Raw genomic sequence first — 11,878 nt, 5'->3', positions numbered from 1 at the left:
TCATCCTCTAACGAGGCACCCTTTTCCTCAAGGGAAGCATCTTTATCCTTTAACGAGACGTTCTTATCCTCTAACACGGCATCCTTATCCTCTATGGAAGCATCTTTGTCCCTCAACGAGACGTTCTTATCCTCTAGCGAGACATCCTCGGCCTCCAGCGAGACATTCTTATCCTCTAACAAGGCATCCTTATCTTCTACCGAGGCATCCTCCAGCAAGGACGTCTTCTCCGACTTCTGCACATTGCCGTTCCACTTGTCCACTGTCGCCGTGGATTTAATCTCGTCGTCCTCTTGGGCGGAGAGCCTCGAGTCGACCGGCGAGCCGATCGGCGTGTCATCCGCGTTCTCGAGGCTCGCCTTCTTCGACGCGCTGTTACACACGCAGCACTTGAACATCGTGCCTCTGTATCGTCCACTTCGCGCCTCGCGTATCCTCGCCACTCTTCCTGAAATGCCAGCGCGCGTGCGACGGCCCTCCGAGAATCACAATGCCTTTCCTTCGACTCCCTCGTAAAATCTCTCTTACAAATTAATGCTGCAAAATTCCAATCGGCTCAACGAGAAAAAACTACAAGTCACTTGATAGACTTAACAGGCAGAAATTTAACAGATACTTTCAAAACTGTGAAACAAGGTCAACAAGTTCGCGGCCCGCGCCTAGTCCACGAATATTTCATTCGAGGCGCGTTTCGTTCTCCCCCGGTGCCGCCTTGCGCTGATCAAACGCTCGAAACTTCGATCTACGGTCGACAGCGAGCAATGAACAGGTCAACTATAACTGACCGCGCGCTGAGCCCGAAGCCGTGGTCTCCGCTCCACCAGCGTCGTCCTTTTCTCTTCACGGCGCGCGATAACGCTCGGTGCGACTCGAGGGGCACGGGCGACCGAAAACCGTGCTCGAACAGCCGCCTCGCGATGGGACGCAGCTGCCGAATCCTTCTCCCTCTCTCCGACTCCCTCACCACACTGAAAGATCTCCGAATATGCTCTCCGTGGGGACACGATGTTTCGAGGATAACGAGAAACTGGGTAATCCAGCTTAATTGTCATCACGTCATAGCGGCAGGACGAGAAGCTCGCGAGAAGCTCGGGATCTCCCGCGACGAGTGCCGGTGGGGCAGAGGCGGATTCCAGATCGGAGTTGCGTATCCTTGGGGCCGCGCAGGGTGGCAAGATGCGAAAACGTATTCGCGCACTCGCCCGACAAGCCCTGAACTTGGGAACGTCGTCCGAGTGTCGTCGACGCGGAAGAGAGATGCGGCCGGGTTCCTTTCTGCCAAGGGGTCGCGGCACGGAACGGCAAGGAAGACGGCGGCGATAACGGCGGGCGCGAGCGGAGAGGCGGCGGCTGGAGAGATAACGTCCTGGACGCCCGCCCGGATTTGACGTTCCCAGTTCGACCGGCGCGCTGCGTCGTCCCACCCCCGTCCCCGCGCCGCCGCTCCGTCTTCGCGCCTCCGGGACCACGTCCCTCGTGCTGCCGCTGTTCGGAGGCGAGTCGCAACTCCGATTAACGAGATTACAATCCAAATTTCGAACCCGACGTGAGGCCGGTTCCACGTCGGTCGTATCGTAGCGTCGCAAATTATAGACTCGATCAATCAACGTCAAATTAGAACCAGTCTACGACCCCTGCGACACTACGGCACGACCAATGTAGAACCGGCCTAGCCCGTGTTACCCTTCGTCTAATCTCCTCTTTCGTATTGCGAGAGAAAAAAATGACTCCATCCGCGCTAACGGATTGGAGGTGAGCGTTGAGAAGGTAAATCGTGACAATCGGTTTGGAGAAACGACGATTTTTCGATCGATCACGTATCCCCGTGCACCGATTAAATTCGTAATTCCTCTTGTAGCTATTGAGGGTCGGTTTCGCTATCTCCGATTAATTTCATCAGCCGATTAAATTTCGGTACTCCGATGGGATTGATCGATCGCACTTATCGTTTAGCAGAAGTGACCAGAATCAACCGATCACGGTTGACACTTAGGCCCGGTTTCACCAATGCTGTTTAATTTCAAGCCTAGCTTAATTCGTTCTCTGCCTCTTTTCAACTGTTACTTTAGAAAGAGACAAACGTGAATTAAACCAAGATTAAAGTTAAACGTCCGTTAACTGTTACCCAGAGTTCAGTCAACTCCCTACCTTTTTCTACCTTATTATTTAAGAAGAAACAGAGAATCAGTTAACCTTCGGTTAGCAGTTGACCGACGTGAAACCATCCCTTAACATTAAGGAGTGGTTGAAAGTGACTTCGGACCAGTTGGATTAAATTAATAGGCAATTAATTCAATCGGCACGAGCGCCCGGAACACAATTTCTGATCGTACGAATCACCGTCCTTAATCTAATCTCCCTTCCGCAAATTGCAAATAAAGTTAATAGTTCTATCCCTGAGACGTCCATATTTCTCGATAAGTAAACTGTCAAGAAATATCAACATTTAACTATCAGGTTCATTGTACTGCGAATTGTTCCAACGAACCAGCGCTCTTATTATTTTATGACTGATCGATAAATTGAAGAAAAAAACAAAGATGATAGTGGACGAGTAAGCGACGACACCAATTTCCCCGTCTGTATCGCCCTAAAGACCGCAATGCCGTTATAAATTTAGCACGACTGTCGCTGCTACCGTTCAAATATATTGCATAAATTTTCGTGGAACGCCTAACAGACATTTTAAACAATCGTTCGACGGGATACACGTTGAATGCAATTCAAGACAGGCCTAGTTTACACCAATCATTTGATACGCGTACCAAGCATATTCGCACTAAATTAGCTTAATACGGATGGGGTACCTAGCTGGTACTAATCGCATCAAAATACTCTTATAACACAAAGGGAAGTCCTCTATTATTAGGTTCTAATATGAGATAGCAGGTTTTCAGCGTCCAAATTCAATGACAAATCTCTTTTCGCAACGATTACACGATCTAACAATGAATTTTCCACTAAGCAGATTTCACTCCAAGGGCAATAAATTCATGGTGGAACCAACAGATGATGGCAATTAATTTAGCAGAAACTCCGCTATCCCATATTAGGAGCTTATCATGTATAAGGGACTTTCCTCTATGTATGTAACTCTATAAACACCAGAGTACTACACGGAGGGAATTTTCTCTCAAAATTTATCCCGAAATGTAATGGGACAACACGGCACTTCGGAGAACTTTACGAGAGTTTTTTGAAGTTTTACTAGTAATTTTTAGGAAACTCTCATAAAGTTCTTGAAAATTACCATGTTGTCCCGCGATTACACGATTCTCAGCGTAAATTTTAAGAGGAAATTCTCTCCGTGTAATAATAATGATCGATTTAGGTCTCCTTCACAATTCTAATAACAAACATATCCGTCTGTGAGATCATAAAGGTCTGTCCAGACAAACTTGCGCAGGTGTATAAGCATATGCATAAAGAAACTGATGGGTCTATTTGCTTATGCGTGCAGTTATGGCCCAATCTGATTCCTTGTGCATACGTTTATGCAGCTTGCAGCTTTGTCTGGATAGACCCCGAATCTATATTATCTACGAATGTATTACAACTCGGTTAATAAAGGAAAGATTTTAATAAGGAAACAGAGAAGCGATGTAGACTAGATAAGAAAAGGGAAGTAGGGAATGAGATAGAAATAAAGGTAGAAGATTAGACAACAATGTTTTAGACCAACACGATGTGGAGTAATGCGTGAGAAAATAGTAGTTAATCTATAAAGTAGAAAGAGTTTGGAAGATTAGAAACCAAGGCTGGTATTCACAGTTTATTTCAACATCGTCTTAAATAATGTCTTAAGACAAAGGCTTGGTTTTACCAAACGTCGCTCAACTTTAATCTTACAATAAGCTTACCTCATGACTCTTTCTAAAGTAACAGTTGGAAAGATAGAAAGAGCGAAGAAAGCTAAGCTTAAAGCAGGGTTGGGAAAGTTACTTTACAAAAGTATCTAGTTACAGTTACAAGTTACCAATTCTGAAAAGTAACGCGTTACAGTTACAGTCATTTAAAAAGTAACGAATCGTTACTTTGCAGTTACCTTCTTGCAATGAAAATAAAAATATCAAATCTGCATTTGAATTGTAAAGCGTCGATAAAGGCGTTCGTGCGTAAGTGCAAGGCCTGATGCAATCTGTGGAGATTTAAACTGTGTATAAAGTCACTATTAATGTAACTATTAAATTAGTTACTAGTTATCGAAAACATGTAACTGAGTTAAGTTACAGTTACAGATGGAGAGAGAGTAACGAAGTTAAGTTGGAGTTGCCAAAGAAAAGGTAACTGTAACTTCGTAACGAGTTAAGTCCCAACCCTGGCTTAGAGTTAAACGACGTTGGTGAAACCGGGCCTAATACAGCTCTGTGACTGACCTACAACACACGAAGGCTAAACTTAGGACAGTCTTAAATATAAGAACAGACTATAAACACCACCCCAAATCCTTTCTCGGGGAAATAAACGAGAAGACGTCCCCGTTAACAGCGTGTCGCGCGAGCAAGAGCAACCCAAGTAGGACAAGTTAATCACAAAAACGTCGATGTGACATTAAAATGATGAATTTTACGTCACAACATGATCGACATCAAGACTTACTTCGCAATGACCGATTTCTGACGTGCTGTTTTATGATACTCGTGATGTGTACAATAATATATTTTTACAGATTACACGATCACTCAAAAATTTCGAGCGCGCAACAACAAGACGTGCACTTCGGTCGAGCCTCCTTCGTTTCCACTTGCCCGCTCTGTTTCACTTGGAGGCGCCTTCGGTGCAAACGAGCTCAACACTTAACGCTCGCGGCGCGCAATTATCCCGGCTCGCGCGCGCTAAAAGGTATAAATTAACTCGTACCTTTGTCACACTTTCACGCCCAGGCGAACCGACGGCACGGCGCTCTTCTCCGTACGCACCGGCGCGCGGAGCAACCGAATTCGCTATTAATCCACTCCGCTCTGATAAGCCGAGCACGTACCTATCGCGGCGGATCTCGCAGATAAGTTTCACGGATGTGACGTCGATCGAGCCCCGATTAGGCGTTATTGTTAGCCGCCGATCAACTCGAAGCGATCTCCAGCTGCATAAATCGCCGAGAGCTTCCTCGAGCCTTAAAATCCCGCTTTTTCAAAGCGAGACCAGCGCGTTCCGCTCGCGTTAACAAAACACCGCAGGCGTCGCACGGCAAGTTGATCGGAAAACTACTTGAGGTTATCGGACGAGGTTATCGGACGCGCCCGCACGACGGGACACGCGAATAATATGGGATCGAGGCGTCTCTCTCTCGATGCCCCGAAAGAGTCGCCCGTTTCGGCTTTGATCGGCGCGGTGGGTCCCCGACGGAGTTAACTCGGTGCGAGTATACACGTCACCGGTATATTAAACGTCAAGTGGCACGCATGACTCAGGCGGGCAACGCTCGCCGGAATGCGACGGCGGCTAACCAAACTTCGCACGATTTCTACGAGCGCGTTGCTCGGCCGTCCGCAGAAAAAAAAAGAACATGTACGGTTCACGTACGGTTTTGAATATCGTCTCGCACAATCGGCGCGCGGCTCGCTCGTCGGGGAAGCGAGAGAAACGGAGCGGAATCTCCGGAGAGTGGAGGCCGCGCCGTCGCGCGGCGTCTCCCACGCGGCGCGACGACGATCGTCGTCTAAACGTGCTCACCGTTTCGGCGAGGAGGGTCCCGTGGTCGCGCGTAAACAGCTCCTTCTCGATTGGAATCGACGGGGACGTGGCGTGGAGCGAACTATCGTGCGCCGAAAGCCGCGGCTCGACGCAACGCTGACAGGTAGACCGACTTTGGGGCGTTTGCCGGATACCGGAAGTACTGTTTTCAACTCGACTCGCGGCTCCGCCGAGAGCGGCTTGAGGTCGCCGATTGCACGCGCGCGGACCCGCCTGCAGGTCTGTTCGCGATCGAGCGTGCGCGGCGCGTGGCTAAACGAATATGCGATAAAATACTGTGAGGGGTTGATTGGTTTATTTCCTTTATGTATGCACTTATGCAAAAGTGTGTGCTCTCCGTTTTAGAGCCATCGCACGCAAAATTGCACAGTTGCATATACATAGTACAAAACCGTCTAGACCAATAAGCATGTTACGTAAATCAATATGGCGACTCAATGCTCGATGTTCATTGGTTTACACGGTTATTATGCTATGCACATGCAGCTATGCAATTTTGTGTGCAATGGCCCTTATGGCCCATCAGATTCCTTATGCGCTGTGCAAGTTTGTCTGGTTAGAGCTAGTCGGCCGAGAGAGCAAGAGAAAAGGCTTGTTTTCTATTACTGCACTGGTGAACTAGTGCAGTAAGCTAGAATGAGAAAAAATATACTTGTCCTACTTTAACTTATTGCACTAGTTCACCAGTGTAGCAACAGAAAACAAGCCTAAAGACTTTGGTGAGTTGCGACAGTGGGTCTGTTCTTTTTAGCTGAACTGGCTGCACCAGTTCAGAGTTTATCTTTCTCGTTCCAATCACAGACCGATATCCTGGCATTATTTTGTGCATTAAGGGCCAGTTTCACAAACGGTTAGCAGTTGACCGACGTTTGTGAAAGTCGCCCTAAAGCTAATAAAAAGATTTACCAGCGCAAAAACTATGTTCCAATGTGTCGATAAAACAGATGAATCTAAGGTCCTCTCTGTGATTGGTTAACAATACATTAAGGGCATACTTAAGACGATCTTAAATATTCACAATATACCGGCCTCAGTCTATATTTACTATGTCTATGCTCTGACTGCTCATAGGCCGGTATTCATAGTCGATTCTTATTTTAGTATCATTTTAAGTGTTGTCTTAAGACGCTAATACGGCTCTGTGATTGGTTGAAAACACATTAAGAGTATACTTAAGATGATCTTAAATATAAGAACGGACTATGAATACCGGCCATAGACTCAATGCCTGTGTCCAGCAGAAGTTAGCGCTTGCTGAGCGCTTTGCGTTCATTGGATTATACTTTCAGATCTGTGCTGAAATAGAGCTATTCTTCTAGATCTATCCAATCAGCATAAAACGCTTATTAAGAGCTAACTTCTGGAGAACACAACCAATTTAACGTCATTGGCGCGAAGACTGGCGAGGGGGAATGGAGTGATAATTCGGCTTATCGTTGTCCACGCCCGTTTAGTCGCATGCCTTATCTCGCGAGGTACTCCGGCTTACAATTAATATACTGCGTCGTACGGTAGAAGAGTGAGTGCCCGCTCCTGCTCGGACTCCTCGAGAAAAAGATGAGCTCGCATTTCACACTTCTGTTCGTCGAGTCGGTGGAGGTGCTGCAGTACACCCTGCCCAACTACCACACCCTGTTGAAGGCGTTCCTGGTGTTCTGGGTAGTGTGGATCATCCTTAGGCGGCAAAGCGGAGGCTCGACGCCCTCGCGCGAGCTGCTCGAGCGCAGACTAGCCGAGTGGCAGCCGGAGTCGCTGGTGCCGGAGCCTTCGGAGCCGCCGGAGGAACATCCCTCGCTCAGCCCCAGGCGCATCACCTCCAGGATTGGCAAGCGGGTGACGGTTAACGACAGGGACTGCCTCAACCTGGGCACGCACAACTACCTGGGTCTGAGCGACAGCATCGAGCTCATAGAGACCGCCGTGGCGGCGATCGAGAAGTACGGCGTCGGTTCGTGCGGTCCGCGAGGCTTCTACGGCTCCGTCGACGTGCACCTCGAGCTGGAGGAGCGTCTGGCCAGGTTCATGGGTATGGAGGAATGTATCATATACTCGTACGGGTTCGCCACCGTGGCGAGCGCAATCCCGGCTTATTGCAAGCGGAAAGACCTGATATTCGTGGACGAGCGAGTGAACTTTGCCATACAGAAGGGATTGGACGCGACGCGAGGAAATATCCAGTACTTTAAGCATAACGACGTTCAAGATCTGCGGAATCTTTTGACGAGGCAGGAGGAGGTGGACAAACAACACCCCACGAAGGCTGCAAAGACCAAACGCTTCCTGATCGTCGAGGGTATCTATATGAATACGGGCAACATTTGTCCTCTGCCAGAACTATTGGATCTCTGCAAGAGGTACAAATTGAGGATCTTCATCGACGAGTCGATATCCTTCGGCACCGTCGGTCCGCACGGGAAAGGCGTTACCGAATACTTCAACGTTCCCAGAAGTGAAATAGACATGATAATGGGTGAGAGAAAATTCAACTCATTTTCTGCCTCAGGGGCTCGACGGTGAATCTTTTCCTCTAGCGTGGACTCGTAAGAAATGAAAAATTTAATATTCGTCGCTTCTCACTTTTCAGTTAACACTGGAGGAAAAGATTCATGATCGAGCCCCTGACATGAGATCAGGCAATCTTTTTTATTAATTCGGAGGATTGCCGAATTCGATAATGTTAGCCGGACATTTTTTATTAGTTCTAGTTTCGACGATATAGAGGATTGAAATCCTCGAAAACTGCCTTTTTAGTCTGTGACTTTACAACGAAACCGAATCAAAAACGTCCCGAAAGAAAGCTTCCATCTTGTACTTTACCAAGAAAGCATTCAAATTTTTGCAAATGATTTTTAGCCTCATTTGCCGAAGTTTGTGTGGTGTTGTGTAATGCAAAACTTATTTGATAAAGTTAAAAATCGTCTCAGGAACGCAAATATTACATTTCTTCCTTTTGAGACGTATTCGAGTTATCATGTTTCGTTGTGAAGTTACAGTCGACCCGAAAAGTCCTATATAATCGAAACTAGAACTAGGAAACATTGTTCACCAACTTATTTGGATTCAACGACTCCGAAATCAGTAAAGATTGGCCGACTTCGTTTCTAAGACATTTTTGTTGTAGGCCAATGTTACATAGACATTTTTTATTAAAATATATTAATATGGAAATGTACACATATATGTAACGAATGTATATATCTGCATTGTTTAGGATCCTTGGAGTGCGCTGTGGGATCTATTGGAGGCTTTTGCGTGGGAACGTCCTTCGTCATCGATCATCAACGTTTATCCGGTCTCGGCTACTGTTTCTCAGCGTCTCAACCACCTCTCTTGGCAGCTGCTGCTATCACTTCTCTAGACATAATTGAAAACAACTCGCAAATATTTGAGTCCTTAAGAAATAACGCCTTGTCGATGGACAAAGCTCTCAAAGAAATCTCGACGTTGGAGTGCACCAGTTCCGCGGAATCGCCTTTAAAACATGTGTATTTAAAGGAGCAGAAGGACCACACCACGGAGAAAGAATTACTGTCTGCAATTTCTAACAAATGTATAGAAAATAATTTGGCGATCATACCACCTGCCTATCTGGAAGCAGAAAGAATCGTACCTAGACCTAGTCTTAGACTTTGTATATCTGCTAGTCTGAATAACAGTGATATCAACTTTGCGCTAAACACCCTGAAGAAATGTACAGAAGAAATTTTATCGTCGTTATGAGTCAAATGAAACTTGAGAGAGATATATAATTTAAACATTTTAATATTTTATGTTAGAATACATCTAATATTTATACACCATATCTATATTTTTAGATCTTGTGCATCAACGTACACATCTCGATTCACTCAAGTAAAGTTTTTCTGCTTGTACAAAAGTGAACAGATTTGCTAATAAAGAAAATGGATGATGTGAAAACTATACGTTGAATAGGAGAAAATGTATTAACAAATTAAATTTTACTTCAGTTTTTAAAGTATATTTTATATTTTACCTATAGATTTTATTCTGTTAGCATTTAATAGAAAACTTATCAAACTTTTGTACAATGTTAAGGACAATTACTTCGGTCGTTGCAATCATTTCAATTAAACGCCTAAACATGATACAATAAAAATGTATGTTTATAAGGTTTGTGTTAAATACTACTGAACAAGTTAGTGTTAAATACTTGAATATAAATTTTTCTCAATTTGACGGTCAAATGAGACGTAGGAACGTTCGCAGAATACAGCTCATGTGACTGAAAGAACTCACATAATGCAACTGCAGTAATTCCTAATGTATGGAAAATGCTTTATTATTGCAATAGATACAGATACGCGCTTATTAGTTGTCTCTTGTTTCGGGCTCCTCGTCGTACGCTCCCATGATTTTTTCCATAATCTCCCACAACTTGTCTCTCGTTAAATCTTTGCAGAAAACCTACGGGGTTGACAAAAGAAAGTTACATATAAATCTATAGACCAACATAGACAAACGCACGAAATTGCGCAGCAGAGCACGCGCACTCACATTGAACCAGGGCTGTTGATCGCACTCGTCCATCAGAGGTACGACAACGCCATAAATTTGCAGCGACACATTGATGCAAGCTATCGCTATCAAATTTGGCGAGAAGTCGAGGATAGCCGGGGAATGATGAAAGTCTTGCAGCAACGCCATGCTAGTTTTGGCGACCGGATACTTGGACCACTCCTCTTCGCCGAACCAAGCTTGCAAAGATCGCAGATAATGAAGCAAGTACTGCAACGGAACATACGATATAGCTGTTTCTGCGCAATCGCATACGACGACGTCGTTGAACCGGTAACACTTGCAACGCCTTACCTTGTGCGGATGCACAGGCGTGACTTGGAACTTGAGCATCCTCATGATCAGGAGTTCTGCCTGAACGATCGCGTCCCTCATACTCCAGTACTGATCCCCGAGATCGAGCGGCTGGGAGCCTCTGTGGAGCGTATTGTAAGACACATTCATTACGTCTCTTATCTTCAGCGTGTCGTCCTTCACTTTACCAGCCAGGTAGAGACAGGTCGCAGCTAACAGCTGAAAGAGAAGAGCTCTGTCAAAGCTACCGAAACCTTGTCGAGTCTTGAGATATTTAGAATCGTCCTTTCTTACGTAATTATCGTATCCCTGCGGTGTTGCCTCTTTAATAAATCTGTGATACAATGTCGCAGCGGTTGCTATTGTCAACGGGTGAGCCTCCAGTTTCAAACCTACAATCGGACGAGAATTTCATTAAACTCACCAACTTTATAGATTTTCTAAAGCGTCCAGCAATGTTCCAATGGTGAAATATCAACGTACCACACTCAAAGATAAATCGAGAGACCGTAAAACTGTCGCTGGACTTGGTATAGTCAATCGTAATACTCTTTTGTAACGCATTTCTTTTCTCGCGCTGCATCGCGAGAACATCGATCACGTCTTTCATCTTAGAGCTGAAAAGAAACAAGTGTGTTAGACATAAAATGAAAGTTAAAAAAAAAAGAAACAAACTTGTGAGACCAAAACAACGGACGTCAGAAAGACGTCGCGTCGCGTGGGTATTTAAAAAGCTTTTGATCTGTCAAGAGTAAGCTGGTGTATAACCTTATTTCAGTGTCATCCAATGTGAACTCATTGTACCTGAGAGTCTCGGTGCCGCTTGGCTCTGAGGGATTCATCGCGGAATAACACTGTTTTCGCAGAAAAACGATCTCGTTAAAAAATTGTAAGCGCGCTAGCGAGAAAAATCTAATCTCCCTCTCATTCAGGTACAAGAGATGCGTCCGTCGCCGGACGAGCACAGCAGATCCCTTCGTTGTTCTTCGTGTTGCTTAAAAAATCCCCATAGTTCTTGCAATGCAAGGAAATAAATGTATTCGGACGTTGCAGAGAAAGAGAAAGAGCGAGGATTCTAAGTGCGAGAAAGAGAGAGGAGCATAAGCAACACAAACAGACCCCTAACGCAGGCATGATAAAGAATTCCCCTAGAATTTCTAGGCTAGAAACCGGGCAGAGCATCATACGATTTTTAGCGTCATCTAGTTGCATCTCCGAAAGCGACGAACTAAATGTTGGTCACGTGATGAGCGACGCTCAAACCTGCTGGGCTGCGTTCAGAAACGTCACCCGAGCGCACCAGCGTATCACTTTATCCTTGTTCATCGTATGTTAAGGGGATGCTGGAGTGATT

General features: G+C 45.6%; 3 protein-coding genes across 5 annotated transcripts in view; 1 reads left to right on the top strand and 2 right to left on the bottom strand.

Moving 5' to 3' along the window:
• The window catches only part of LOC105564889 (adenylyl cyclase-associated protein 1), a 14,486-nt gene extending 13,614 nt beyond the window's left edge, over nt 1-872 (bottom strand). Inside the window, exon 1 of the mRNA XM_012017651.1 lies at nt 3-872. Coding sequence (XP_011873041.1) covers nt 3-398 — 396 coding nt within the window. The 5' untranslated portion in view covers nt 399-872. The remainder of the gene's footprint in view (nt 1-2) is intronic.
• A 6,101-nt stretch (nt 873-6,973) lies between these two features.
• On the top strand, nt 6,974-9,824 carry LOC105564820 (serine palmitoyltransferase 1). Its single transcript, XM_012017524.1, has 2 exons — nt 6,974-8,164; nt 8,906-9,824. The coding sequence occupies exons 1-2, from the start codon at nt 7,252-7,254 to the stop codon at nt 9,412-9,414; spliced, it is 1,422 nt and encodes a 473-aa protein (XP_011872914.1). The 5' UTR covers nt 6,974-7,251; the 3' UTR covers nt 9,415-9,824.
• Nucleotides 9,825-9,969: 145 nt separating this feature from the next.
• LOC105564818 (cyclin-related protein FAM58A) overlaps nt 9,970-11,878 on the bottom strand; it is an 8,276-nt gene continuing 6,367 nt past the window's right edge. Inside the window, exons 1-6 of one of the 3 annotated variants that reach the window (XM_012017520.1) lie at nt 11,293-11,538; nt 11,008-11,141; nt 10,819-10,916; nt 10,525-10,743; nt 10,210-10,440; nt 9,970-10,119 (exon numbers count right to left, since the gene is read on the bottom strand). In XM_012017520.1, coding sequence (XP_011872910.1) covers nt 10,024-10,119; nt 10,210-10,440; nt 10,525-10,743; nt 10,819-10,916; nt 11,008-11,141; nt 11,293-11,366 — 852 coding nt within the window. In that variant the 5' untranslated portion in view covers nt 11,367-11,538 and the 3' untranslated portion in view covers nt 9,970-10,023. Of the gene's footprint in view, nt 10,120-10,209; nt 10,441-10,524; nt 10,744-10,818; nt 10,917-11,007; nt 11,142-11,292; nt 11,539-11,878 lie in introns of those variants that run through there. The other 2 variants (XM_012017521.1, XM_012017522.1) reach the window with 2 other exon arrangements.

Source organism: Vollenhovia emeryi, unplaced genomic scaffold (genome assembly GCF_000949405.1).
Source record: "Vollenhovia emeryi isolate VEMERY1.0 unplaced genomic scaffold, V.emery_V1.0 DF939159.1, whole genome shotgun sequence".
Lineage (NCBI taxonomy): Eukaryota > Metazoa > Arthropoda > Insecta > Hymenoptera > Formicidae > Vollenhovia > Vollenhovia emeryi.
The sequence above is the reverse complement of the archived record's forward strand: the minus strand, read 5'-3'. Positions and strand labels throughout refer to the sequence as shown.

Bases quoted from the DNA above. Each gene is read 5' to 3' on its own strand.
- LOC105564820 (XM_012017524.1), top strand. From the start codon at position 7,252: ATGAGCTCGCATTTCACACTTCTGTTCGTCGAGTCGGTGGAGGTGCTG. The intron at 8,165-8,905 runs GTGAGAGAAAAT...TGCATTGTTTAG, and splicing joins TGAAATAGACATGATAATGG to GATCCTTGGAGTGCGCTGTG.